Source organism: Eschrichtius robustus, chromosome 19 (assembly GCF_028021215.1).
Source record: "Eschrichtius robustus isolate mEscRob2 chromosome 19, mEscRob2.pri, whole genome shotgun sequence".
Lineage (NCBI taxonomy): Eukaryota > Metazoa > Chordata > Mammalia > Artiodactyla > Eschrichtiidae > Eschrichtius > Eschrichtius robustus.
The window spans coordinates 57,420,606-57,447,794 of record NC_090842.1 but is presented as its reverse complement, the minus strand read 5'-3'; the positions used below and the strand labels follow the sequence as shown (position 1 = coordinate 57,447,794).

General features: G+C 50.2%; 1 protein-coding gene across 8 annotated transcripts; it reads left to right on the top strand.

Annotated features, from left to right (window-relative positions):
• Window positions 1–520: 520 nt before the first annotated feature.
• On the top strand, window positions 521–25,760 carry NUMBL (NUMB like endocytic adaptor protein). 8 transcript variants are annotated; one of them, XM_068527486.1, is made up of 10 exons: window positions 521–539; window positions 4,660–4,744; window positions 6,872–7,011; window positions 8,169–8,243; window positions 8,333–8,407; window positions 9,339–9,479; window positions 14,717–14,906; window positions 19,046–19,351; window positions 22,906–23,028; window positions 24,357–25,760. In XM_068527486.1, the coding sequence occupies exons 3-10, from the start codon at window positions 6,886–6,888 to the stop codon at window positions 24,968–24,970; spliced, it is 1,650 nt and encodes a 549-aa protein (XP_068383587.1). In that variant the 5' UTR covers window positions 521–539; window positions 4,660–4,744; window positions 6,872–6,885; the 3' UTR covers window positions 24,971–25,760. The 8 variants fall into 8 exon arrangements, with proteins under 8 accessions (XP_068383587.1, XP_068383588.1, XP_068383583.1 ...); XM_068527487.1 differs by having other exon boundaries at window positions 6,869–7,011; XM_068527482.1 differs by lacking the exon at window positions 521–539 and adding an exon at window positions 578–693 and having other exon boundaries at window positions 6,869–7,011; window positions 19,049–19,351.
• The last annotated feature ends 1,429 nt before the right edge of the window (window positions 25,761–27,189 follow it).

Here is a 27,189-nt window from a genome sequence, read left to right as displayed (position 1 = left end):
GCGCTGGGCGGGGAGGGAGAGGAGCTCGCAGGCTGCCTCCAGGTGCAGATGGCCAGCGCCCCTCCTACCCTGTTGTCTGAAAGCCCCAGTCCTGCCTGGGCCATCTGTTGCGGGGACCCTCCTTCTCCCCTTTCCCTACCCCCCACCCTGCCCCTTCCGCACGTGCTGACCACCTGCTCCGAAGGCTGTGGCAGCTGAGAAGGCCTCACCCCCACCCCCACCCCCACCCCCGACTCCGCCACAACACACACACCACCTCCCAGCCTCCTGGCTCCCTCCACTCGGCTCCCAGCAACCTCGCTTTTGCTAATGGGCCTTAATGCCCCTGCCAGCTGCTTTGCCAAACCCACAGGATTGGGCGGGTGCGGGGGCGCTTGGGCGGCCAGAACCGCTCCCCGGTCCCAGCCTGGCGCCCCCGCCCCCAAAGCTGAACCGATCGCGCACCAGGACGCCGGGGTCTGTTCATTCCCCCTCCTTTCCTGGCAAAAGTGCCTCGTCACCGCTTCTGCCCGCCCCCGCTGGGCTGGGAGAACCGTGGGGTGAGCTGGAAGATTTGGGGATGAGGGACCGCGAGGCGCCTCCCGAAGCAAATCTTTCGGACGCGGAACTTAAGGGGATCTGAGGTCAGGGGTCACGGAGGGGAAGGGAGCCCAAGCCTGGATGGACCTAGGAGAACGTGTCAGCGAGATTCACGTGTGTGCTCAGCCCAGGACTGGCCAGTGGGCGTGGCGGGGCGGTGGCCACACGGGAGGAGGCGGGGTCGTGGTTGCGTATAGGCGTGGCCTGCTGGTCAAGGGGCGGGGTCTCTTTGCATATCCAGCAGGCGGCGGGGCTGGGGCGGGGAGCCGAAGCGGGAGGGGCGCTCCCCCGCCCCTGGAACGGAATCCTCCCGGGAGCGGAGCAGGCTAGCGAGCTTGCATCCCGCACCATCCCCCGGCCCCCGGCCCTGGCCCGCGTCAGACCGAGCTGCCGCCGCCGCCACAGCAGCAGCAGCACTCGGGGATCCGGGCCCAGCCGGGGCCGCGGGAGGCGGGGGCGCCGGAGCCCTGGATGTCCCGCAGCGCGGCGGCCAGCGTGAGAAGGGCGGGAGAAGGGGGCTCGGGTGGGGGGCGGCGCCGCTGCTGATGTGGCGGAGGGTGGGAGGCGGCCGCGGCGCCCGGATGGAGAAAGGGTGCCAAGGCTGGGGAGGGTGGTCCTGGGTGGGGGGTCCAGGAATCGGCTTCCCACCAAGCCAGATCTTGGGGGAGAGGGGTCTCGGGCACAGGCCTTGTCTTGCCAAGGCTCTGGAGATACGGATCCCAGACACAGACCTCCCCCTCAAAAAAATCAAGGACAGGGGGACAGATTCTAGGTACAACTCCCTAGGCAAGATTTTGGGGATGGGGTCTGGGACGCAACCTCCTTATCAAGTCAAGGCCTCTAAGAGGGGATTCCAGACCAGACGCAATCCTTACCCCTCCCGGCCTGAGGGGCTCTCTGAGCACAGCAACCCTCTAGGCAAGGTCTTGAGAATGGGGTCCCTGGGCACAGCTTCCCCACCAAGCCAAGGCCCGGGGGGATTCCTGGCACAGTCCGTCCCCAGGCCTCAGAGGCGTCGGGGCACAGCATCCCCCCATGCTTGGGCGGCGTCCCAGGAACAGACCCTTCTCAAAACAAGGTCTCTGTGCTTGGGACTCTATCCCCCCAAAGCCTGAATAAAATAAAGGGAATTTCAGGCAACCCCACACACAAAAAGGCTTGGTCAAGGGTCCCAGGGCACAGGTCTCCTGGGCCACCCTCTTTGTCCCTGGGGCCGCCCAGCTGTCTGGGAGGGGCCCCACCCACAGACAATGCACCGCCTCCCACTCCGGTTCTGGCCCCCCAGGCTCCAGGATTCAGGCTGGGCCAGGGGGCGGCTCCCCAGGGACCTGGTGCAGCCCTGTCTGTCTGCAGCGTCTGCGGTGATGATGGCTTTGTGTGTGGTACCTGGGGGGAAGCGGGGAAGCAAGCGATGGGGAGGTGGCTAAGAGTGTGACCCTGTGTTTTTGTGACTGTGGCTGCCTGTGTGTGTATGTGTGTGAGCTGCAGCTGGTGACTCTGAGGAATCGTGTGTTTCGTGCTTGTGGTTGTGTCCGATAGCGTCTGTGATTGTGTCTCTGTATGTGACCCCAGCATTTGTGTGGCTGTGTATGTGTATATGACAGCTGCTCGCTCACTGTGCAGAACCCTGTACTTTTCAGTCTGTCTGTGTTTGAGTGTGTGCATGGTTGTGACTATGTGGTTGTGTCTTTGATTATGTCTTTTGTGACCCCATGTATGTACCTTGGTAACTCTAACTGGGTATGTGACAGTGTATCTATTGAGTAGGGGGTTGGGCATGTGTGTGGCTGACTGAAGATGTGGGTGGAGTTGTGACTATAAGTGGAGTTGTGTCTATGACTCTGTGTCCATGTGCGACTGTCCTAATGACTTCGAATGTTTGTGACTGTGTCTCTAACTGATTTTATATGTGTGTCACACATGTGTTTGTATGACACACAACTGTGCCTGCAACTTTAGGTGTATGACTGCCATTGTATTTGAAGTCACATTGTGCTTATGTGACAGGTTGTGTGCTGGCACTGTGACTTGTATGTTTACGGTTGTGTGTTCAAAGCCACATCTATGTGTGTGGCCGGGATTGTATAAATGACTACATCTAGGTCTGTGTGTTGATACTGAGTGATTCTGTACATTTATAGTTGTGTACCTGTGATTTGGGTTATGTATTTGACTTGGAGTCTGAAACCCTGACAGACTATTAATAGTGGGTTATTTCACTGCATGTGACTCAAGCTATAGGTGTGTCTGTGTGTAGTGGCACCAGTGATTGTGTGTGTGGGGGGGGATGTGTATGTGACTGTGGTTTCTGTATTTGTGTGTGACCTGCATGTCTGTGACCCTGGGTGACTCTATATACTTGTGTCTGTGTCATGGTCTGTAAGAGTGTGTGTCTGTAGCCGTGTGGCTGTTTGGGGTGGGTGGGTGGGTGTCCCTGTATGCGTGCTGGGCGGCTTATGTTTGAATCTGTGTGATTTGGTGACAGAGTGACTGTCTCCTGGCTCCACACATGACTATCCGGAACTGTGTCTTCTGTGTAAACGCAGCTATAAATGCTCTGTCTGGGTCACTGTATTTCTAAGCACATACCTGACTGTGTGCTTGTGTGTGTGAAATGGAAACTGTGTGCTGATGTCTCTGTGTGTGAGATATTGTGTGTCTCTCCACACGGGGGCTGTGATTATATGTGGCCCCATACGTGTCGGTGTGACTTACGTGTTTGCAGGAAGAGAGACTGCATGTTTCTCTGTGATGGTCTGACATGGCACAGCTGGGGGTGGGATGGTGGGTGACTGTGAAATAGGTACCATGACCGTGATATATGGCTGGGTAACGTGGACACTCATGCTGTGGGACTTTGCATACATGATCGTTTCTGAAATGCGTATGGCTGTGACTCTGAGCCACTGACTGTCTGGCTGTGTCTGAGTGTGGCCATCCTTGGGGAGAACTGTCTCTGGATGGCTGTATGCATGTCCTGAGTTTGTGTGCCCATTTCTCTCTAATGCACGGGCCGTGGCCATTGGGGTCTGTGTGTGTGCTTGGGTATGGAGAACCATCCATATACGTGTGGCTGATACCATGACCAAGTGTGTGCCTCTACGACTGGGATGTATGGCTGTGTGACAGTGTGTGACCAAAAAGGTGTGTTGGTGTGACTGACACAGTTGGGGTTGAGTGTCCTTGTGCAGCTGTGTGCCGGTCGATGATTAAACACATGTGGCTGTGGCTGGGTGTGACTGGGTGTGACCAAATGTGTGTCAGTATGTCTGCATGCATCCCTGACCAGATGTCAACAGGCAGCAGGGGAGCTGTATGTGACAAGTGTGTGTGCCTCAGAGCTAATAGGTGACCTCCCGCAGGGTGTGATTCTACACGGGTGGGTCTGTAATGTGAGTATCTTGGTTGGGTGCCCGAGGAAACAACTGTTGGCCATGGGCTGCCCCAGTGGGTGTGCCCGGACCCAGCTCTTTGTATATGGCAGAGAAAAGAGAAGTGCAAAATATCAGTTACTGATATGACCAGACGTTTGTGGCAGTGCCTGGGCAGCCTGGGACTCTACATACCTGTGGACAAATGGTCTGTAGCAGAGACTGTGTGTCTGTGAACTTGGATATGTGGCCAGGTATTTACAGTGGCTGTGACTGTTGATGTGTTTCTGTGTGATCCGGTGTGTGTCGCTGTGGTTGTCTCTGTAACTAATTGTGCAGAGCTGTGACCAGGTTCTAGGGACAATTGGGGACCGGAGTTGCATGTACACATGTGACTGTATGTGTGTGTGCAGCCCTGGACATGTGTCTAGAGGGCAGACCACCCCCCTTCACACCATCCCCTTGGGTACAGACAGCCTCCTGAGGCCAGGACATCCCCAACAGATGCTCCCGAAACACACCTACTCGTTCCTGGGCCCTTGCAACCAGGTGGCTGATTGCCTTAGTGACAGTTGCTATGACAACCAGGGCTCTCATCAGAGATTCTTAGATGAAGGGGGGTTGGCTGATGTCCAAGAGGGGGTGAGGTAGGGGGGACTGCGCCCTATCCCAAGCCAGCTTCTCAACTTTTCCTCCCTCCCCTGGGCAGGGCGGACCCAGGAGTCCAGAGCAGCATCTGCCCCCTGCCCCCTGTGGGGCCCTGGGGCCCCCTGAAACCTCCAGGACGGAGCCAGGTGAGTGGCCAGCTGGGGACAGGGCGAAGGCTGAGTGAGGGGGTGGGTCTGCCTCGCATAGCCAAAGGAACTGTCCCTGCGGTCACACAGGCTTAATCACACTCACAAGTGGACACCCCCAAACGACTTCCCGGCACACCCAGTGACCTCGTTCACAGACACACCCACCTAGACTAGGTCTCACACACGCACACACACACTTGGACACTCAGACACACACCAACATCCCCACACCCACAGGTTCACAGTCACACATACAGACGCAATCCTAGACAACAGCCAGACTCCCTCACAGGTGAGCACAGACACTCACCAGATACAGACTCAGGGACTCTCAAGGGATGCAGTCTTGTACAGTCTCCCCAACAACACACACAGACCCACACTTTGCAGACAACAGCCACACTTTCACAAGCAGACACAGCCTCACAGACAGCACCCGTGTGCTCGTGCCTTCACAAACAGCTACACTTTTGCACACACAGTCTCATAAATAACACTCAGCACTCTCATAGACAACAGCCACATTCTCACACCATCACACCCTCACAAATAACACTCACAAACACACTCTCAAAGATGACAACCTCATGTCCTCACACACCCTCACAGATGCACGGTTGCATACAGACACACCCCCAGGACAACGCTTATGGACCCACATTCTCTGCAACAACACCCACCTTATCTGACCCAGACACACCCTCACAAACAACAGCCACAGACACACAGCCTCACCACCAACAGCTGCACTCTTGGACAGATGTGGTATCTTGGGTAACTCTCACAGACACACACTGTCATGGGCAGTGGTCATCAAAGACAATAGCCACATCTTCACACAGACACACAGCTTCAAAGACAACAGTCACAGACACACCCTTTCAAAGATAACAGCTTCATGCTCAAACACAGACCCATCCTCACAGGCAACATTCCCTGACACACACTCACCACCACTCTCACACGTAGCTACTCTTCAGCCACGAGCTTCAGGGACCTACACTCACAGACGACAGCCACACTCTTGGACACAGACATCCCCTCACAGACAGCATTCACAGACACCCACTCTCATCAACAACCATTCTCAGACCCGCGTCCTTCCGTACAGCCTTCAGCTATATACACACTCACGGACAATAGGTGCATGCTCAGAACTAGACACCCTCACACACAACACTCAGGAACACACCAGGGAATTCCCTGGTGGTCCAGTGGGTGGGACTCCACGCTTTCACTACCGAGGGCACGGGTTCGATCCCTGGTCGGGGAACTAAGATCCTGCGAGCCGCGCGGTGAGGCCAAAAACAAAAAAAGGAACACACCAGCTGCACACTTGCTTGCACACACAGGCGGAGTCTCATCTGTTGGTGCTCTGTCCTAGGTGTCCCCTCACACTCCTCCTGGGACTCAGTATGGCTTCTCAGTCAGCGAAGGCTGTCTTAGTGACTGGCCACCACCTCCATCCCTACCTCTGACATCGCAGGTGCACGCCTCCCCAGGGGCCTCTGCCTTAGAACAGACACATTTGTCAGAGGGGCTGTATCTCAGAGTTGCAGAGACCCGCCCCTGTCCCCAACACCCTCTGGCCTGGGCTCTGAACCGCAATCCCTGGACCTTCTGAGTCCCCCGCATCGGATCCATGCAAGTCTCAACTCCTGTGCCCTCTGACCACCGCATCCCCTGACCTTGTACCCCTAAAACCCCTGACCTCGTGACCCGTGACTGCTATGCCCTCTAACCCCAATGTCCTCCACTGCCTTAACTTCCCATTACTTTGGATCATCATGCCTCTTGACTGTTGCATCCCGAATCTCCAGACCCCTAAAAGCTGTGACTCACACCACCCCCATCCCAGACCTCCATGCCTCTTAGCCCCATGTCTTCTGAATCCCCACTGCCGACTCTCCCACTCCCCCGCCTTCCAGTTGCCCCCTTTGCCAGTATCCCCTAACTGCTGCCAGTCTGTGTTCCCTGGATGTCATGTCCTCTGACCCAGTGACCCCCTAACCCTGTAGCCCTACTGCCACGTTACCTGACCCCTTGCTCCCTGAGCCCTATTTCCGCCCACCTTGAGCCCCATGCCTCTGACCCTTGACTCGCACCCCTGTCTTCTGTCAGCAGACGGGGCGGGCACCATGAACAAGCTACGGCAGAGCCTGCGGCGGCGGAAACCAGCCTACGTGCCTGAGGCATCGCGCCCGCACCAGTGGCAGGCGGACGAGGACGCGGTGCGCAAGGGCACGTGCAGCTTCCCGGTCAGGGTGAGTGGGCGGGGCTCGTGTGGGCAGGGCTGCGGCGGTGTGCGAGCTGTTCGCTGTGCGCGTGCGTGTCCAGTGTGTTGTCCGTCGCCCGGTGAGGTGGCTGAGACCCAAGAGACTTCACAGCCCCAAAGAACTGCGGATCCTGCAGAAGCAGGACCCCACGGCCCGAGTCCCTGAAAGTTGGGATTAGAAACCAAGACCCATTCTCTTGTGCCAGGAACATATTACCTGGGGTGGCGGGGGGCGTCCCGCCTGGAGTCACGCTATTCTGTGGGAGCTCACAGTTTCCAGGGGGGCACTGGAAGGTCACAAAAATTCTGTAGCATTTGCAAAGCCCTCTACTGTTAAGTGCGTTCTGGTTTAGACCACCACGACCCTTTACAACATACACGAAAATTTATAAGGGAGACAGCAGGATTCAGGTTCAACTCTCCACTCATTCCCTTCCTGGTTGGGTGACAACAGACGATGGTCACAGCGCCCCCCCTCCCACCTTGTTTTTCCTTCCCCTAGAAGCCGACCTTGCGAGGGAGGGGCTGGTGGGAGGTGCAGGAAATGCTGGTGAGAGTGAGGAAGGGAAGGCAGCCAGTAAAGGGTGTCTTACTAAACTATAGCTCTGAGCAACTGAGCTTGATGCCACTAGGGAACTGTGGGAAATCGAGCCATCCTACCCACGGGGTGAGGGAGCTGGGGCGTGTGTACCCCGGCTCCTATCAGTCATTGCCTGGGGCCAGTCCTCAGGCGCCGATGCAGACGCTGGCACTCAGAAGGACACCAGGGATGTGTTAAAGGCCAAGGATAGAGGCAGGGTGGGAATCATTACTCCATGATGTGCTTCAGTTTTCTCACCTGTATGTCTGGGATAAGAATGGGGTACCCAGATTTCCCTGGCAGTCCAGTGGTTAAGACTTTGTGCTTCCACTGCAGGGGGGCATGGGTTCCATCCCTGGTCGGGGAACTAAGATCCCACAAGCCATGCGGCGCGGCCAAAAAAAAAAAAAGGTCCCCACCTTGCAAAGTTGAGGTAAAGAGTAAATGAGTTCGTTCATATGATGTGCTTAGGACATTGCGTGATGCATCGCAGCGGCACAGTGAGCGCTAGGAATGATTGATTACTGTGCTTGTTTCATGTTCTCCCATCCCCTTCGCACCCCAAGTACCTGGGCCACGTGGAGGTGGAGGAGTCCCGGGGGATGCACGTGTGTGAAGATGCTGTGAAAAAGTTGAAGGCGGTGAGTGAGAGGCTGGAGCAGGGAGGGGGCAAGGTCAGAGCAGAAGAGCCAGCCCTGACCACACCCTCTGTCCTCCTCCTCCACTCCAGATGGGCCGGAAGTCTGTGAAGTCTGTCCTGTGGGTGTCAGCCGATGGGCTCCGGGTGGTGGATGACAAGACCAAGGTAGGGGGCCCGTGGGCCTGGGAGTGGGCACCTGCTCGAATGGGGCCAGGGACGCCTTCTCACCCACCTCTAGGACGTCCCTCCCTCAGGGACCTTCTAGGCTCAGCTGTGTGTTCCTGTAACATGTTGGCACCTCTCACAGTCGTAATTCAGGATTGAGTCCTGTGGCTATTTGTGAGCTGGCGTGGATAGTGGGTGACAGCACGGACCGTAGAGCAGCCACTTCAGCTCGGATCCCAGCTCACCCACTTACCAGCTGGGTGACCCTGGGCATGAGGGGTATGAGATTTAACCCTTCTGTGCCTCACTTGCCTCATCTGCAAAAATGGGGATAAAAATGGACCCAACCATTAAATGAGAAAGTATATGCAAATAGTTTAAAACTATGCCTGGTACAGCAGAAATGTTCCGATCAATGAATGTTAGCTGTTACGTGCTTATTGTCCGTCTACCTGGCCAGATGGGAGCACCAGGGGCCGGGATCCGGGTGTCTGTTTGCTCACCATTGAATTCCCTGCCCCTAGCACAGAGATTGCCCAAGGAGACAGCCAGCGCATGAAGACAGTTAGGTTAATGACTGAACAGGATTGACACCCTCCAGCAAGCTTTGCCTGACTCCCGTCCAACTTGGGTCAGGCACCTCTTCTTGCTCCCGAAAGCCCCTGAGCCTCCCCGATCCCAGCCCTGAGCCCTCTGCCTGTGCCTCCCTCATTACAGCGTGGCTGTGACTCTGGCCTGTCTCCATCTGGTGATGAGTCTGATTCCCGCACTAAACTGGGAGCCCCATGTGAGCAGGGCCCACAGCTGTTTCAACAAGTGCAGGATCCCCACCCGGTTCAGGACAGGATATAGAGCAGACACAAAGGGAATATTAAGTGAATACATGAAAGACAGTACACATGCCTTTCCTGGCCTCCCTGGTGCCTCCCAGGACCTGCTGGTAGACCAGACCATCGAAAAGGTCTCCTTCTGTGCTCCTGACCGCAACCTGGACAAGGCTTTCTCCTATATCTGCCGTGATGGGACCACCCGCCGCTGGATCTGCCACTGTTTCCTGGCGCTCAAGGACTCCGTGAGTATCACCAAAGCCCAAAGCCAGCTGACTGTCTCCCATGCCCTGGTGTCCCACGCCCAACCCCAGCCCGCTGTGTGGTATCAGGCGAGTCACTCACCTTACCTCTCCTCTCCGTGACCTCATCTGGAAAAGGGAGTGTATTCACAGCCCCTAACTTAGAGGATTATTGTGAGACTTGAGGGGGTTGATACAGAGTATTTGGAACAATGCCTGGCATATAGGAAGCACTCAGGAAAACATTAGTTCTCATCCTCCTCCTTGTTATCAATAGTTCTTCATGTTTCTCTAACTTTTCTCATTGAGGAGCATATACATACAGTAAAATGCGCAGATGGCCCAGGCACAGCTCCATGAATTTTTGCTTATTTTTAAACCTCACCCAAGTTAAGCTGTAGTTTCCTGCCCCCAGCAGCCCCCTTGGGCCCTTCTGAAACAACACCCCCCAGGGTACCCACTCTTCCTTCAGAGTTGATTCATTTTGCCTGTGGTTCTTTGTATTTTTGGGGGGAGGGGGGCATCAAGATCCCCTCTGAGAATCTGATGAAAGAGACAAATGGACTGTCTTCTGAGAAGCATTCTCACAGGATTCTGAGGCTTGTGACAGAAAACCCTCAGATACCAGTGATTTCGGTGAAATAGAAATCTGTGTTTCATGTGAAAGACATCCCTAGGCAGGCAGCACAGCGTTGGTGTGACTCCTCTCCACTCAAGGGCCATGGCTCCTTTTCTCTTGTTGCTATGCTGGAGTATGGCTTCCACTCCATGATCCAAGATGAATGTGCATGCTCCAGCCTTCACATCTTCATCCCAACTACATAAAGGAGGGAAGCATGAAGAGGGGCACACCCTCTGCTTTTTGGGAGGTGTGTATTGGCCTTTTGTGACCTATTGGCCTTGTGTGACCAGCTTCTTTCACTTAGCATAATGTTTTCAAGGTTCATCCATGTCATAGCATTGTATCAGTACTTACTCCCTTTATATGGCTGAATAATATTTGCATGGATATACCACATTTTGGATATACCATATTTTGCTTATTTATTCATCCATTGATGGACATTGGGTTGTTTCCACCTTTTGGCTATTATGAATAGTGCTTCTCTGGACATTTATATGCAAGTATTTGTTTGAATACTTGTTTTTAATTCTTCTGGGTACATACCTAGGAGTGGAATTGCTGGGTCATATAGTATGTTTAAGTTTTTGAGTAATTGCCAAGTTGTTTTCCTTGGTGGTGACACCATTTTACATTCCCAGTTGCAATGTATGAGGGTTCCAATTACTCCACATACTTGCCAACACTTTTTTTTTATTCTAACCATCCTGTAGGTGTGAGTGGTATCTCATTGTGGTTTTGACTTGTATGTCGCTAATGACTAATGATGTTGAGCATCTTTTCCTGTGCTTATTGGCCATTTGTATATCTTTTCCAGAGAAATATCTATTCAAATCCTTTACCCATTTTTAATTGGGTTGTTTGTCTTTTTACCATTAAGTTGTAAGAGCTCTTTATATATTCTGGATACTAGGTGCTTATCAGTTACGTGATTTGCAAAACTTTTCCCCCATTCTGTGGGTTGTCTTTTCACTTTCTTTTTTTTTTTGGCCCCGTGGCATGTGGGATCCTAGTTCCCCGACCAGGGATTGAACCTGCGCCCCCTGCATTGCAAGCACAGACTCTTAACCACTGGACTGCCAGGGAAGCCCCATCTTTTTGCTTTCTTGATAGTGTCCTTTGATGTGCAAATGTACACATTTTGATGAAGTTCAATTCATCAATTTTTTTTTGTTATTTCTGCTTTTGGTGTCATATCTAAGAATTCATTGCCAAATCCAAGGTTGTAGAGAGTTACCTCATGTCTCATTCTAAGAGTTTTATAGTTTTAGCTCTTATATTTAGGTCTCTGATACATTTTGAGTTAATTTTTATAAATGGTGTGAGGTAAGAGTCCACCTTCATTTTTTTTTCATGTGCATACTGTATCCAGTTGTTCTAGCACCATTTGTTAAAGAGACTATTCTTCCTTCATTGAATGGTCTTGGCACCTTATTGAAAATCAATTGACCATAGATGTGTGGGTCTATGTCTGAGCTCTCAGTTATATTTCGTTGGTCTATATGTCTCTCCTTATGCTAGTATCACACTGTTTTTATTTATTTATTTATTTATTTATTTATTTATTTATTTTTGGCTGCGTTGGGTCTTCGTTGCTGCGTGCGGGCTTTCTGTGGTTGCGCCGAGCAGGGGCTACACTTCGTTGCGGTGCGCAGGCTTCTCGTTGCGGTGGCTTCTCTTGCTGCGGAGCACGGGCTCTAGGCGCACGGGCTTCAGTAGTTGTGGCACGCTGGCTCAGTAGTTGTGGCGCACAGGCTTAGTTGCTCCGCAACATGTGGGCTCTTCCCAGACCAAGGCTTGAACCCATGTCCTCTGCATTGGCAGATGGATTCTTAACCACTGAGCCACCAGGGAAGTCCCGTATCACACCGTTTTGATTACTTTAGCCTTGGAGTAAGTTTTTAAATTGGAAAGTGTGAGTTATTCTATTTTATTCTTTTTCAAAATTGTTTTGGCTGTGCTGGGTCCCTTGCAATTCCATATGAATTTCAGGGTCAGCTTTTCCATTTGTGCAAGAGTCCATTGGGATTTTGAAAGGGATTGCATTCAATCTGCAGAACACTTTGGGAAATATTGCCCTCTTAGCAATATTAGTCTTTCAATCCATGAACACAGGATGTATTTCCGTTTATTTAGGTCTTCTTTAATTTCTTTCAACAGTGTTGTGTAGTTTTCAATGTGTATGTCTTTTACTTCCTTGGTTAAATTTATTCCGAACTATTTTATTATTTTAGATGGTATTGTAAATGGAATTGTCTTAATTTCAGTTTTGGATTGTTTGCTGTTTGTGTATATAGATATAACTGATTTTTTTGTGTGTTGATTTTGTATCCTGCAACTTTGCTGAATTTATTTATTTGCACTAACTGTGGATCCTTTTGATGTTCAACATATACGATCATGCCATCTGCAAACAGAGATAATTTTACTTCTCTCTTTCCAACATGGATGCCTTTTATTTCTTTTTCTTGTCCAGTTACTCTGCCTAGAACTTCCAATAGAGTGTTGAATAGAAATGATGAAAATGGCATTCTTGTCTTGTTCCTGATCTTAGGGAAAAGCTTTGTCTTTTACCATTGAGGATAATGTTAACTGTGAGTTTTTCTTTTTTCTTTTTTTAATAAATTTATTTATTTATTTATATTTTATTTTTGGCTGCGTTGGGTCTTTGTTGCTGTGCCTGGGCTTTCTCTAGTTGCAGCGAGCGGGAGCTCCTCTTCGTTGTGGTGCACGGGCTTCTCATTGCGGTGGCTTCTCTTGCTGTGGAGCACGGGCTTCAGTAGTTGTAGCACGTGGGCTCATTAGTTGTGGCCCGTGGGCTCTAGAGCACAGGCTCAGTAGTTGTGGCACACGGGCTCAGTTGCTCCGCAGCATGTGGGTTCTTCCCGGACCAAGGCTTGAACCCGTGTCCCCTGCACTGGCAGGCGGATTCTTAACCACGTGCCACCAGGGAAGTCCTGTGAGTTTTTCACAAATGTCCTTTATAAGGTTGAGGAAGTTCCCTTCTATTCCAACTTTGTTGAGTGTTTTATCATGAAAGGGTGCTGGATTTTGTCAAATGCTTTTTCTGTGAGAATCGAGATGATCTGTGTGGGGTTTTTTCTTCATTCTATTAATGTGGTTGATTGATTTTCATATGTTAAACCAAGCTTGCATTCCTGGAATAAATCTCACTTGATTCTTTTAATATTCTGCTGGGTTCAGATTGCTAGCATTTTGTTGAGGCTTTTTGTCCCCAAGTTTAACTTTAAGAGGTGGCTGAGCATCTTGTTTAGGGAACAGAAGTCAGACATACCTCATTTGAATCCCAACTCTGCCACTCACTTGTTATAATGGGCATGTTGACTGAACCTTAATTTCTTCATCTGTCAAATGGGTTCATAAGATTGTCCACCTCCCGGCACTGTTGTGAGGATTCCATAAAAGGATGCAAATCAGGGCTCAGCCCGGGGCTATACAAAATTTCTGCTGACACATATGTGAGTTTCCCTGTGCCTGGCTTTGTGCTGCATGCCTTGCATATATTTGTTCACCTAATTCCTGCAACAACCCTGTGAAGTGGGTGCTGTTAGAGCCCCCATTTTACAAATGAGGAGCCTTGGGTACTGGGAAGTGATTTTCTTGAGATCACATAGCTGGGAAGTGGGAAGCCAGCATCAATCCCAGGCTCTCTGGCCTTGGCATCTCTCAAGTAGGCACTCAAGAAACAGGGGTTGTTGTTTTTACCCCCAGTACTTTACTACAAAATATTTTCAAGCATGCAGCAAAGTCGAAAGACTTGTTCAGTCACCAGTCACCTGGACACCCCCCACCCAGATCCTGCCATTAACATTTGTCTGGGCTTACTTTATCACTTATCTCCCCATCTTATTTTTTGATGCATTTCAAAGTCACAGACATCAGAATACTTCCCCCAGACACTTCAGCATGCATACCATTAAGTAGAATTCATATTTGTTATCAGCTCTTTTTCTTTTGACGCGAAATACATGCTGACCACAAACCTTAAGTGTACATTTGCTGGGTTTTGACAACTGTATACACGCGTATAACCCAACCCCCCCATCAAGATCTAGAACATTGCCACCACCCCAGACTGTCCCCTCATGCTCCTTCTCAGTCAGTCCCTATGCCCACCCCTAAGAAACAACCACTGTTCTGATGTTTTTCACCATAGATTAGTTTTGCCCATTCTGTAACTACATATAAGTGGAGCCATCCAGGGACTTCCCTGGCAGTCCAGTGGTTAAGACTTCACCTTCCAATGCCGGGGAGTGTGGGTTTGATCCCTGGTTGGGGAGCTGGGATCCCGCATGCCTTGCGGCCAAAAAATCAAAACATAAAACAGAGGCAATATTGTAGCAAATTCAATAAAGACTTTTAAAAAAATGGTCCATATCAAAAAAAAAAATCTTAAAAAAAAAAAAAATGGAGCCATACAGTATTACACTCTTGTCTCTGGCTTTTGTCCCTCATTTTGCAGATGTGCACTGAGGCCCAGAGAGTGTGAAGGGACTCATCCGGAGTCACCCAGCATCCAGCTGCTGGACCCCGGGGCTCCTGGCGTCCGGTCTGCACTGCACAACGTCGCTAATCCTGCCCCAACCTCTTCCCACAGGGCGAGAGGCTGAGCCACGCAGTGGGGTGTGCATTTGCGGCCTGCCTAGAGCGGAAACAGCGGCGGGAGAAGGAGTGCGGAGTCACGGCTGCCTTCGACGCCAGCCGCACCAGCTTCTCCCGGGAGGGCTCCTTCCGCCTGTCCGGGGGTGGGCGGCCGGCTGAGCGAGAGGCTGCCGACAAAAAGAAAGGTGGGCGCTGCCCGGAGGGCGGGGTGGGGGCGCTGGGCACCGAATGGTCCCAGGGTGGGGCCAAGGGATCCAGATTGGGGGGAGAGCTGCAGAGGTACAGGGGCTCTACAGTTTACAAAGCAAAAAGGAAACACACACACACAAAACCCAAAACAACAAAAAATTTTTTAATTAATTTATTTTATTTTTGGCTGTGTTGGGTCTTCTTTGCTGTGCACCGGCTTTCCCCTAGTTGCGGAAAGCGGGGGCTACTCTTCGTTGTGGTGCGCGGGCTTCTCATTGCAGTGGCTTCTCTTGTTGCGGAGCACGGGCTCTAGGTGCGCGGGCTTCAGTAGTTGTGGCTCGTGGGCTCTAGCGCGCAGGCTCAGTAGTTGTGGCGCATGGGCTCAGTAGTTGTGGCACACGGGCTCAGTAGTTGTGGCTTGCGGGCTCTAGAGTGCAGGCTCAGTAGTTGTGGCGCATGGGCTTAGTTGCTCTGCGGCATGTGGGATCTTCCTGGACCAGGGCTCGAACCCGTGTCCCCTTATTGGCAGGCGGATTCTTAACCACTGCACCACCAGGGAAGCCCCCCCAAATTTTTTTAAGTAAAAAATACAAAGCAAAGCACCAACCACAAAGTTTGGTTACAGTTTATAAAGCGTACTTCAGTTTAAGGAGTCCTCTGGGCAATATTCTGTTGGCCACAAATCCCAGCAAAGCTCACCGAGAGCTTTATTATCTGCTAACCCAGTGAGGTTCCCAGGCTTTTCAAACTGTGTATCCACCCTGTTAATGGGTTGTGAAGTCAGCTTGCTGGGTTGTGGTTAGCATTTTAAGAAATGAAATGGAAAAGAATAGAAAATATCAGAGTAATTGAATGTAGTAAGGGTAAGTATAGTTCAATGATACTTTTATGTCAGTATATCTGTTTGTGTGTGTGTGTATGGAATGGGTTACCATGTGAACGGTATTTCTTATTCTGGGTTGCCGTCATGAAAGTTTGAAAAACTTTTCGGTAAACTCTAACATTCTAGGTCAAAGGCAAATAGTTTATAAGTTCTCAAACTGTGGTTTTTAAATATACGTGTATTATGTGCTGAGTCAAAATGTAATTTTTAATTTTATTTTACTTTTTTTTACTGTTTCTAGTTTTTACATTTTTGGAAAACACTGCTTAGAATTTACAAAGAATCCTGAATTGGGATTCAGGATAAAGGAGACTGAAGAGATTTGACAAATATTAATAAATGCAATGTGTGATCCTGAATTGAATCCTGGATATTGTATATATAGATATACATTCAACATTCAATCCAATATATATACATATTGAATATATGTATATAAAATATATACATTGGAAAAATATATATATATATATGAACATCCATAAAGGACATGAGTAGACCAGTCGGGGAAATTAGAATATGGACTGTAGACTAGCTAACAGTATCATATCCATGTTAAATTTCCCAAGTAGGAAGTTGTCCTGTGGTTCAGTAGGAGTCTGTCCTTGTTCTTAGGTACATGCTGAAGGTTTTAGGGTTGGGTAAGCTGTCTGCAGCTTAGTCTTTTTTTTTTTTCCCTTGTTGTTTATCTATTTTATATATAGTAGTGTACATCCGTTAGTCCCAAACTCCTAATTTATCCCCTCTCCCTCTTCCCCTTTGGTAACCATAAATTTGTTTTCTATGCCTGTGAGTCTATTTCTGTTTTGTGAATAAGTTCATTTGTATCTTTTTTTTAGATTCCACATATAGGTGATATCACATGATATTCGTCTTTCTCGTTCTGACTTACTTCACTTAGTATGATAATCTCCACGTCCATCCATGTTGCTGCAAATGGCATTATTTCATTCTTTTTTTATGTCTGGGTAGTATTGCGTTGTATATATATTACCACATCTTCTTTATCCATTCATCTATTGATGGACATTTAGGTTGTTTCCATGTCTCGGCTATTGTATGCAACTTACTCTTAAATCATACTGAAAAAAGATTATGGAAGGAGAGACAGATCAAATACTGTAACAAGTTAACACTTGTTAAGAGTTAACAAGTGTAACAAGTTAACACAAGAGAACATGTGTGCTGCTTGTTCCATTATTACATCTTTTCTGTAAGTTTAAAATATTTCTAGCTAAAAAGTTAGGAAAACAAGTTTTTATCACTTGCTAGAATACTAGAGTTTACAACATATGTTTTTCTTGGTAAACTATGTGACCATTTACAAACCTCTTGACAAAGTTAAGGAGTTCTTCACAGCTTACAAAATATTTTGCTGTTTACATCATCTATTAGAATTTATAAAGAATTTTATCATTGGTAAAGCAGATTACAAAGTAAAGTTAACAGAGGGCCTAAGTACATATATTTTTTTTAGTGAAAACCTGTCTTTTATATATATATATTTATTTATTTTGTTGCACTGGGCCTTAGTTGCGGCAGGCGCGCTCCTTAGTTGTGGCATGTGACTCTTAGTTGCGGCATGCATGTGGGATCTCGTTCCCTGACCAGCGATCGAACCCAGGCCCTCTACAGTAGGAGTGCGGAGTCTTAACCACTGCGCCACCAGGGAAGTCCCTATATGATATTTTATTGTTTGCAAAAGAACACATTGAGTACACTGAGTTTACTATTTATATGGGATATTAGAATTTACAAAGAATGTCATATGCTTTAGAGTTTGCAAAGGATTTTGCTGTTTCCAAAGGATATTATACGTTCCAGGTACTTTGCATTGTAGAAAGCACTTGAGAGCTTGCACTGCAAAAATGAGAGTTTACAAAGTGTGGTATATGATTTGCCGAACACATCACAGTGTTTTGCCGATGATGCAGTGATTCACAGTCTCAAGGCACCGCACGTTCACAAAGAGCTCTCTTCAGTTCAGGAGTTACGGAGCAGTGCACTTTCCACAAAGTTGTTTACCAAGCTTTTGTGGGATTCCAGAGCGTTGAACATTCACTGCCTCAACTGACCCTCTCAGGAGACCAGAGAAGGCAGCAGAGGGATGTTTATCCCAGGTTTAGTTGGGGAAACTGGAGCCCGGAGAGGGGAGGAGACTTCCTGAAGCCCAAGGTGGTGGGGGGCAGAGGTGGTTTCCCAGTCCCAACCTGTCCCGGGCTGTTTCCACTGCCCCCAGCCTGGCCTGGGTGAGAGCCTAACCGCCCCCTCATGGAAGATGGGAGAAGCACTGGGCAACCTCCCTGCCCCCTTTGGGCCTGAGTTCAACCTCACTAGCATTCAGGCTGCGGCTCAGGTGAGGCCTCGATGGGAGGATGGCTGTGTGTTTGTGTACTGGCAGGGGTGGGGAGACCCTGCCATGGAAGAGCCCGCTTCTTATGCTGAGTGGGGAGACCAGGTACCTGCAGAGGACTGAGAACAGCCCCAGAGGGGAGGGAGCCCAGGCTGAGGGGCTGAAACAATCTGGAAAACTCCTCAGAGGAAGAAGTATGCCAAGCTGGGTCTAGAACAATGGGTAGCAACTGGAGGACGGGAGGAGGTACTTGAGGTGGGAAGAATGGTGGGAGGTGACAGAGAGCAGAGCAGATGGAATGATGGAGGAAGACAGCATGATGTGGAGAGACCAGGCCAGAGGGAGAGACAGGTTAGCGCAGTCATCTGGAACTCAGACTCTGGAGTCGGCCTGCCCCTCCCTTCACAGTATGGCTCAGGCAAGTCACTTGCCATTTCTGGGCCTCAGTTTCCACATCTGTAAAATGGGGATAATGATAGTATCAACCTCACTGGGTGGTTGTGAGGATTGAATGAATTAATACTTGCAAGGCACTTGGAACAATGCCTCGTACATTGGTCATGCACCAAAAAAGTGTTTGTTAAATTAATTAGAAAGGGAGACAGAAGGTCTCAGAGGGAGAAATAGCAGAAGCAGCAGAGGAAGATGGATGGGGGACAGAAAGCTTGAGACACACAGAGGGTCAGGTTGGGTGACGACTCCCCCACGGGCCTCCTGGGGAAAGTGGTCCTGGCTTGGGTGGGGATGGGAGACATTTGGGGGCTCTGACCAGCCTGTCTTGAGGGCAGGGCACACTGGGTGAGGAAGGCAGCATTGGAAAACAATCAAGGGGTCTGGGTAGGAGAGGCCTCCAATGCCAAGGTGAGCTATCTAACCACCTGTCTCACCCATGTCTCCAGCAGAGGCAGCAGCTGCCCCAACTGCAGCTCCTGGCCCTGCCCAGCCTGGGCACGTGTCCCCAACACCGGCCACCACATCCCCTGGCGAGAAGGGTGAGGCGGGCACCCCAGTGGCTGCAGGCACCACTGCGGCTGCCATCCCCCGGCGCCATGCCCCCTTGGAGCAGCTGGTTCGCCAGGGCTCCTTCCGTGGGTTCCCGGCACTCAGCCAGAAGAACTCACCTTTCAAACGGCAGCTGAGCCTACGGCTGAATGAGCTGCCATCCACGCTGCAGCGCCGCACTGACTTCCAGGTGAAGGGCACAGGTGAGCCTGGGGCTCAGCAGGAGGGAACATCGGGATCAATGCCGCTGTCTGTTGTAAGCAAGAGATAGAGAAGAGGTGGTGCACACCATGATTTTTTTTTTTTTAACATCTTTATTGGAGTATAATTGCTTTACATTTTTGTGTTAGTTTCTGCTGTATAACAAAGTGAATCAGCTATACGTATACATATATCCCCATATCCCCTCCCTCTTGCATCTCCCTCCCACCCTCCCTATCCCACCCCTCTAGGTGGTCACAAAGCACGGAGCTGATCTCCCTGTGCTATGCGACTGCTTCCCACTAGCTATCTGTTTTACATTTGGTAGTGTATATAAGTCCATGCCACTCTCTCAGTTCGTCCCAGCTTAACCTTCCCCCTCCCCGTTTCCTCAAGTCCATTCTCTACGTCTGCGTCTTTATTCCTGTCCTGCCCCGAGGTTCTTCAGAACCTTTTTTTTTTTTTTAGATTTCATATATATGTTAGCATGTGGTATTTGTTTTTCTCTTTCTGACTTACTTCACTCTGTATGATAGACTCTGGGTCTATCCACCTCACTACAAATAACTCAATTTCGTTTCTTTTTATGGTTGAGTAATATTCCATTGTATACATGTGCCGCATCTTCTTTATCCATTCATCTGTCAATGGACACTTAAGTCACACCATGATTAATTAGCACTGCCTGCCACAGGCAAAGGAGAGGAGCAACATGTGATCAATTAGCAATGTCTGCCATCAGTCTGGGAGAGGAGAGAGGTAGTGTAAGCTGTGATCAATTAGCAATGTCTGCTCCAGGCAAGGGATAGCAAAAAGGTGGCATAAGTCACGATCAGTTAGTACTGTCTGCTGTAGTTAGGGACATGAGAGCAGTGGCATATGTCATGATTGATTAGCAAGACTTCCATGGGCAAGGGAGAGGAGAGAAGCTGCCCAGATGCCATGTTTTTGCTCAAGAGGAGACTGAGGCACCATAGGCTAATGCTCCCTCCAAGCTTTTGGCCAGTAGAGCCATGAGATCTGGCCAGGTCAAGGATCCAGGTTCAGAGGAAAGAAGGATTGTGATTAACAATGTCTGCCTAGGGCAGGGAGAATAGCGTGATGACAGACATCATGATCTCCTTACAGTGTGTGATTTGAGCAAGAGAAAAGAGCGAGGTGGCACACCACATGATTGATTAGCAAAGTTTGCCATGGGCAAGCGAGAAGAGAGAGCAGGAGTATTATGTTTTGCCCAAGAGATGACTCCCAGAATTTGGCTTATGGAAGCATGAGGTGAAGGGCACAAGTGAGCATGGGGATCACGGGGTCAGGGTGCATAGTGATGTATTTGTGATGTCGCTTCTGGGTAAAGGATTGTGCAGAGGCAGCACCCATCATCATCGATTAGCCATGTCTTCGAGGGAAGATGGAATTGCAAGGACCAGTCCTTTCTTTCAGCATTTGGCCAGTAGAGCCACAAGGCTCTACTGGTGAGGGGTAAGGTGAGCAAAGAGTTCGATGGGAGAAAAGCATCATGTTTGATTACTAATGTCTGCCATGGACCAGGAAAAGGAGAGAGATGGCATATGTTGTGATTTAAAAATGTATGCCATGGGAAAAAGGGAAGAGAGAGATGGCATGGAACTATGTTTTGCCCGAGGGACACAGGCAGGAGAGCTGCCTTTCCTCCCAGCTGTCAGTGAAGTCATGTGGTCTGGCCCGCTCTCCTGCTTCCATATGCCAAATCCGAGACACCTACCCCTTATGGCCCTGGGGACTGGTGTGGGAGGTGTTGATCTGTATCCAGGAGGCTGGGCTACTGCAAAAGGTGACTGCTGAGCAGATGCCAACGCTTGTTGAGAATGACGCGCGCTCACTCCATGTTGTGCAGCATTCCGTGTACTGCATGCACCCTCAGATTTGCTGTCCTCATTAAGTAACCTGCCGTTAAGCACACCCCCAGGGCTGTCACACCTGCTCCCCGAGGGGTGGCAGGCACCCCAGACTTTAGTTAGAAGCCTCGCGTGCCAGTAGCCAGTTGCCCACTTGCTTGGATGTAACTTGCCACACAAAAATTTCACGGACTCACACAGATGTCCCACTCCACTGCGGGTGTCACACACACTCAGAAGTCACACACTTAGTCGTGGGCAATCAAAAATCACACACACTTGGAAGTTGCAGGACCAGGTGTTACCATTACACACACTTAGAAAGCACATATCCAATACAAACTACTGTATATAAAGTAGGTAAACAACAAGGCCCTACTGTATAGCAGGGAACTATATTCAATATCCTGTAATAAACCATAATGGAAAAGAATATGAAAAAGAATATATATGTATGTATATATGTATAACTGAATCACTTTGCTGCACACCGGAATCTAACACAACATTGTAAACCAACTATATTTCAATAAAAAAGAAAGAAAGAAAGAACATATCCAGATGTCCCATTCAGAAATCACACACACAGATTAACACACGCTCACGAACGACACACCTGGATTCACACAAACTTGTGTGAATCACAAGTCACGTATGCTAATTCATGCCGAATTCCATACATCACGCAGGCAGATTGGCTCACACTGGGGAATCATAATCGGATGCCACAACCTGGATTTCAGTCACACTCAGATGCCACTCCCCAGAAGCTGCACACCCATTTGGACTAACAGGCACAGTCATCATAGAAATGACCTGGAAGTCACCTACTGTCCCACCTCGGCAGCCCCACGTCACACCTGCTGACTCCTACAGCTAGTTTCTTTCTGATGCTCACAGAGCATCACACACACTCCCTTGGAGGTAGCCACTCGCTGAGCTGTCACAGGCACTTGTCACACGCCACACTTGACCGTCCTCTTGTTTATTTGGATGGTGCCTTTGCTCATCCTAAGCCCTCACGAGGCCACCACACCTGCTCAGCGTGTCCTGTCTTGCAGGCACAGGTGCATCTCTGCCCTCATGACATATGTTATGGGCCAGGCGTGGTGGGGCCCCACTTCTGCACGCAAAGCAAGACAGATGATCCCCAGCCAGTGACCAGCAGCGTGGCCAATATCCATTCTGACTAGTCAATGCTCTTGCCATACATGTGGTTGAACATTTTTTATTTATTTTATTGGCCGCGCCACGCGGCTTGTGGAATCTTAGCCCCCTCACCAGAGATTGAACCCGGGCTCCGGCAGTGAAAGCACCAAGTCCTAACCACTGGACCGCCAGGGAAAATTCCCTGAACATATTTTTAAATTAATATATATTGGTAAGCATTTAAAATATTTCTTCTGGTTTGCGGCTACATACAGCTCTTGAGGTCCTCCTTGGTTTGGGATCCCTGTGACTGTCTGCCATCAGATGTCACACACTACTTGGCTGTTGTACCACTCAGATGTCACACACACACACACACATGTGCGCGGTTACCATTTTTGTGGCCATGGCCACTTAGTTACTGCAGAGTGGACCCGCCGACCCACACACCTTGTGAGGGCCACCTGCGGGGATGGGGTCAAGGGCAGAGCCTGGGCCTGTCCGCTGACCTCCACCCTTCCCTGACTTGCCAGTGCCTGAGATGGAGCCTCCCAGTGCCAGTGACAGCGACAGCATCAGTGCCCTGTGTACACAGATCAGCTCATCTTTTGCCAGCGCTGGAGCACCAGCCCCAGGGCCACCGCCAGCCTCAACAGGTAAACTCAGCCCTTCTCTTGGGGCAGATGCCCTGCAGTGCCCCTCCTGCAGAGACTCTGGGAATCTTGGAATCCCACAGGCTTAGAACCATGGATCATCTAAGAGCCATGGGATTACCATAGAACCATGGATCATTTAAGAGCTATGGGATCATCCTAGAACCATGGATCATTTAAGAGCTATGGGATCATCCTAGAACCATGGATCATTTAAGAGCTATGGGATCATCCTAGAATCAGGGATCATTTAAGAGCTATGGGATCATCCTAGAATCAGGGATCATTTAAGAGCTATGGGATCATCCTAGAATCATGGATCATTTAAGAGCTATGGGATCATCCTAGAATCAGGGATCATTTAAGAGCTATGGGATCATCCTAGAATCAGGGATCATTTAAGAGCTATGGGATCATCCTAGAATCAGGGATCATTTAAGAGCTATGGGATCATCCTAGAATCAGGGATCATTTAAGAGCTATGGGATCATCCTAGAACCATGGATCATTTAAGAGCTATGGGATCATCCTAGAATCATGGGATCAATCACTTTAGAACCATGGATCATCTTAGAACCACGGGGTCAGCTCAGAGCCGTGGGGTTCATTCTAGAACCATGAGATAACATAAGAATTACGGGGTCACCTTAGAACCATGGGATCAGTTTTTAAACCTTGCTGTCTTAGAACCATAAAATCTAGAAACCTACAGCCTTTGAATCACAAGATATTAGAACCTAACAGATTTGGAGCCAGGAAACCTTGGAATCTTACAGCCTTAAAAGAGTGCTCTCTGAGAAAATAGTGCCAAGGAATCACCTTAGAGCCACGTGCTTATCCTAAAACCGTGGAAGCACCTTGCAATTACAAACAATGTAAATTTAGAACTCTAGAATCTTAGAAAACACAAATTTAAAAACACTGAAACTTACCCACTATGTTCGAATAGTACACTCTGAGAAAGATCCATGCAATCTTAGAATCTTAGCCTCCTAAGACAATCCAGTGTCAAAATATTAGAGCCAAGGGTGATATTAAAAAATATTTAATAACAGGTTTGCTACTGACCAATCAGAAGGGAAGCCGGCCTGGGTGATTGTCAGTCGTGCCTATACTTTTTCATCTTAGGACCTTAGAATCTCAGAAATGAATTTTCGTAGCACTGCATGACCTGTGGTCCAGGATGGTCAAGCCATTTGCCCAAAGCCCATGCAGCTAGTGAGAAGCAGAGCTGGATGCAAGGCAGGTGGCCCGGTCCAGAGTCTGATCCCCAGCCTGGGGTTCTTTCTGCGGCAGCCCATGCCCCCTAACTGCCCCTCTCCTCTCTCCAGGGACTTCTGCCTGGGGTGAGCCCTCCGTGCCCCCTGCAGCTGCCTTCCAGCCTGGGCACAAGCGGACCCCTTCGGAGGCCGAGAGGTGGCTGGAGGAGGTGTCCCAGGTGGCAAAAGCGCAGCAGCAGCAGGCAGCCTCGGTGCCTGCCGTGCCCCCGGGCCTGCAGCCCTTCCCCGCCCCCGTGGGGCCCTTCGACGCAGCACCTGCCCAGGTGGCCGTGTTCCTGCCGCCTCCACACATGCAGCCCCCGTTTGTGCCCGCCTACCCGGGCTTGGGCTACCCGCCCATGCCCCGCGTGCCTGTGGTGGGCATCACACCCTCACAGATGGTGGCCAACGCCTTTTGCTCAGCCGCCCAGCTCCAGCCCCAGCCTGCCACCCTGATTGGGAAAGCTGGGGCCTTCCCACCCCCTGCCGCACCCAGCGCCCCTGGGGGCCAGGCCCGTCCTCGCCCCAATGGGGCGCCCTGGCCCCCAGAGCCAGCACCCGCCCCGGCCCCTGAGTTGGACCCCTTTGAGGCCCAGTGGGCAGCATTAGAAGGCAAACCTGCTGTAGAGAAGCCTTCCAACCCCTTCTCGGGCGACCTGCAGAAGACCTTCGAGATTGAACTGTAGCCCGAGCCACCCCATCATCTCCAGGAGCCCCACACCTGGGATTGGAGGCCCAACCTCTCCCCAGTCCTGCTCCCTGGGGCTGCACCCTCCTGACGACCTCTCTAACCCTTCTCTCGACCACCTCCCACAACCAGTACAGAACCGACATTGTGACGCCCAGGTTGCGATGGGATGGAATTCAGGGACGGACCCAGCCTGGCTAAGGGACCCGTTTCTCTGCCAGACTTAGGCTGGCATGGCCCCCTCTCCCCGGACCCCAGACACAGGGGGATGGCCACAATCCCACCGAGTGCCCTCTGTTCAAGCTATATTTCCCAGTTTCTGTTGTTGACCTTCTACCTTCCAGTATTGGGTGGGATGGAGGAGGGATGCCCACCTGGGGGCCCTCCTCGGCCCCAAACGAGTGCCCACCCCAAGTTTGGTCATTCCCCCCGCCCCCATACACAGCACAAGCAAAGGGCTTCCTTCTGCCCACCTGCTGCGTTCACTGCCAATGCTGTGCTCACCCCTACCACCCCTCCCCTCCCCTTGGGGGCCCACATGTTCTTTGGGCCAGGGTCTCATGGGGGTAGGGGGCCAAGTTGGAGGCCCAGGAGGCAGGTAGGGGGAAGGGGAAGGGGAAGAAGATGCCCAGTTACCTCACGTCGGTGCCCGCTGGGGAGGGGTCCGGGAAGAAGGAAGGGGGTGCCTGGCGGGTACTTTTCTATCTTTTATTTCCAGATTTTTTTGTATCTAAACTTGCAGATTTGTATTATACAAGGACAGCCAATAAAGGAAGAATATAATGGTGCCCCTCTAGAAGGCAGGGTGTGTGTGCAGGGGGGATGGTGTGGAGACAGAGCCTTTCCTCCTGTGTCATCTCCTAAAACCAGAGGGAGTAAAAAGGGTTTCCCTGCATATTCACCTCTGAGTCGTAGCATGGGAGCAGGTAACACTGACCCAGCACTCAAGAAGTGGGTTATTAATGGGTACCCCAAATTAATCACTCCATTTCTGATTCTTATAGATTTTGAAACAAGGAATTAAAATAACATATAATCTGCTGCTAATAACTTCAGTATTAAAATTTTAAATAATTACGTTTGGAGTAGCATATCTTCGAGCTGGCGAATTCACGTTTCAGCAACTGCATTTTCCGTAACTTAGGCCAAAGTGTCATCTGACGTGGCAGCACGTTTTTAAGTCTCTCTGTCGTTTCTTGGGTTCCTTGATACAATCTACAAACTTATATATTTTAAAATATATAATATATAAATTATATATTTAATTCCTTATAGCTCTCTAAAATGATGAGATTGGTTTCGTGAAACCCAACATTATATCCCCACTTGATAGATCAGGAAGTTGAGTCACTTACCCAAGGTCACACATCTGATTAGTGGGGGAGCTGGGATTCAAGCCGAGCTTCTGGTCGACCTCAAGGCCAGTCACTGAACCACCAGGCTGTGAGGGAACAAGCCTAGGGTCTGCCCTCAAGGGTTTACATTACAGCCCACCAACCGGCTGGATCCTGGACTAGGGGACCTGTGACAGATGGCTCGCCAGGGCACCAAGGGGGTCCCCAGGGAGCAAGCAAAGGACTCTGCTTGAAAAGAGCCACGCTTTCTTAATCCATGCCTTTGCAGATGTCATTTCCTCTGCCTGAAACACCCATTCCTGACACTGCACCTTCTCCCAGAGGAATGCTACTCATTCCTTTTTTTTTTGTATTGCAGTTTGCTTAATTTTCCCCCAATAATAGAATGTCCTGGATGCCATTTCATACAGATGAGTCACATATAGATCTGTGTCACCTCTCTTTTAACACTTCATAGGATGCTACTCATTCTTCAGGCCTCAGCTCAAATATCTCCCCTTCTTAGAAGTGGAGCCTCTTCCAAGGCCCCGCCCCCATCCAATTCTTTCAAAGCGCTACGACCCATCAGGCTGAGTCAGGAGCCCTCCGCTCCGCTTGGATCCCACAGGGCCCTGTGCTTCCCGCATCCTGGCCCTAACTCCTCTCTGTTTCCCCCAGCCCAGGCCTGACCCATTCTGGGCTGTCACGATCTGGCCCCCCACTGGACTGTGAGTGAGGGGTGGGTCTGGGGCTGCCTCGGTCACTCTGGTGTTCAGGCACAAGGCCAGAGAAGAGGCAATCTCAGCAATTCACCGCTACAAACCGCTGGCGAGTGAGAGGGGCAGAAAAGGCCTAGGACTTGGAGATGATTCTAACTACTGGA

Bases quoted from the DNA above. Each gene is read 5' to 3' on its own strand.
- NUMBL (XM_068527480.1), top strand. From the start codon at position 661: ATGGACCTAGGAGAACGTGTCAGCGAGATTCAC. The intron at 694-4,659 runs GTGTGTGCTCAG...TCCCCTGGGCAG, and splicing joins AACGTGTCAGCGAGATTCAC to GGCGGACCCAGGAGTCCAGA. The intron at 8,408-9,338 runs GTAGGGGGCCCG...GGTGCCTCCCAG, and splicing joins TGGTGGATGACAAGACCAAG to GACCTGCTGGTAGACCAGAC.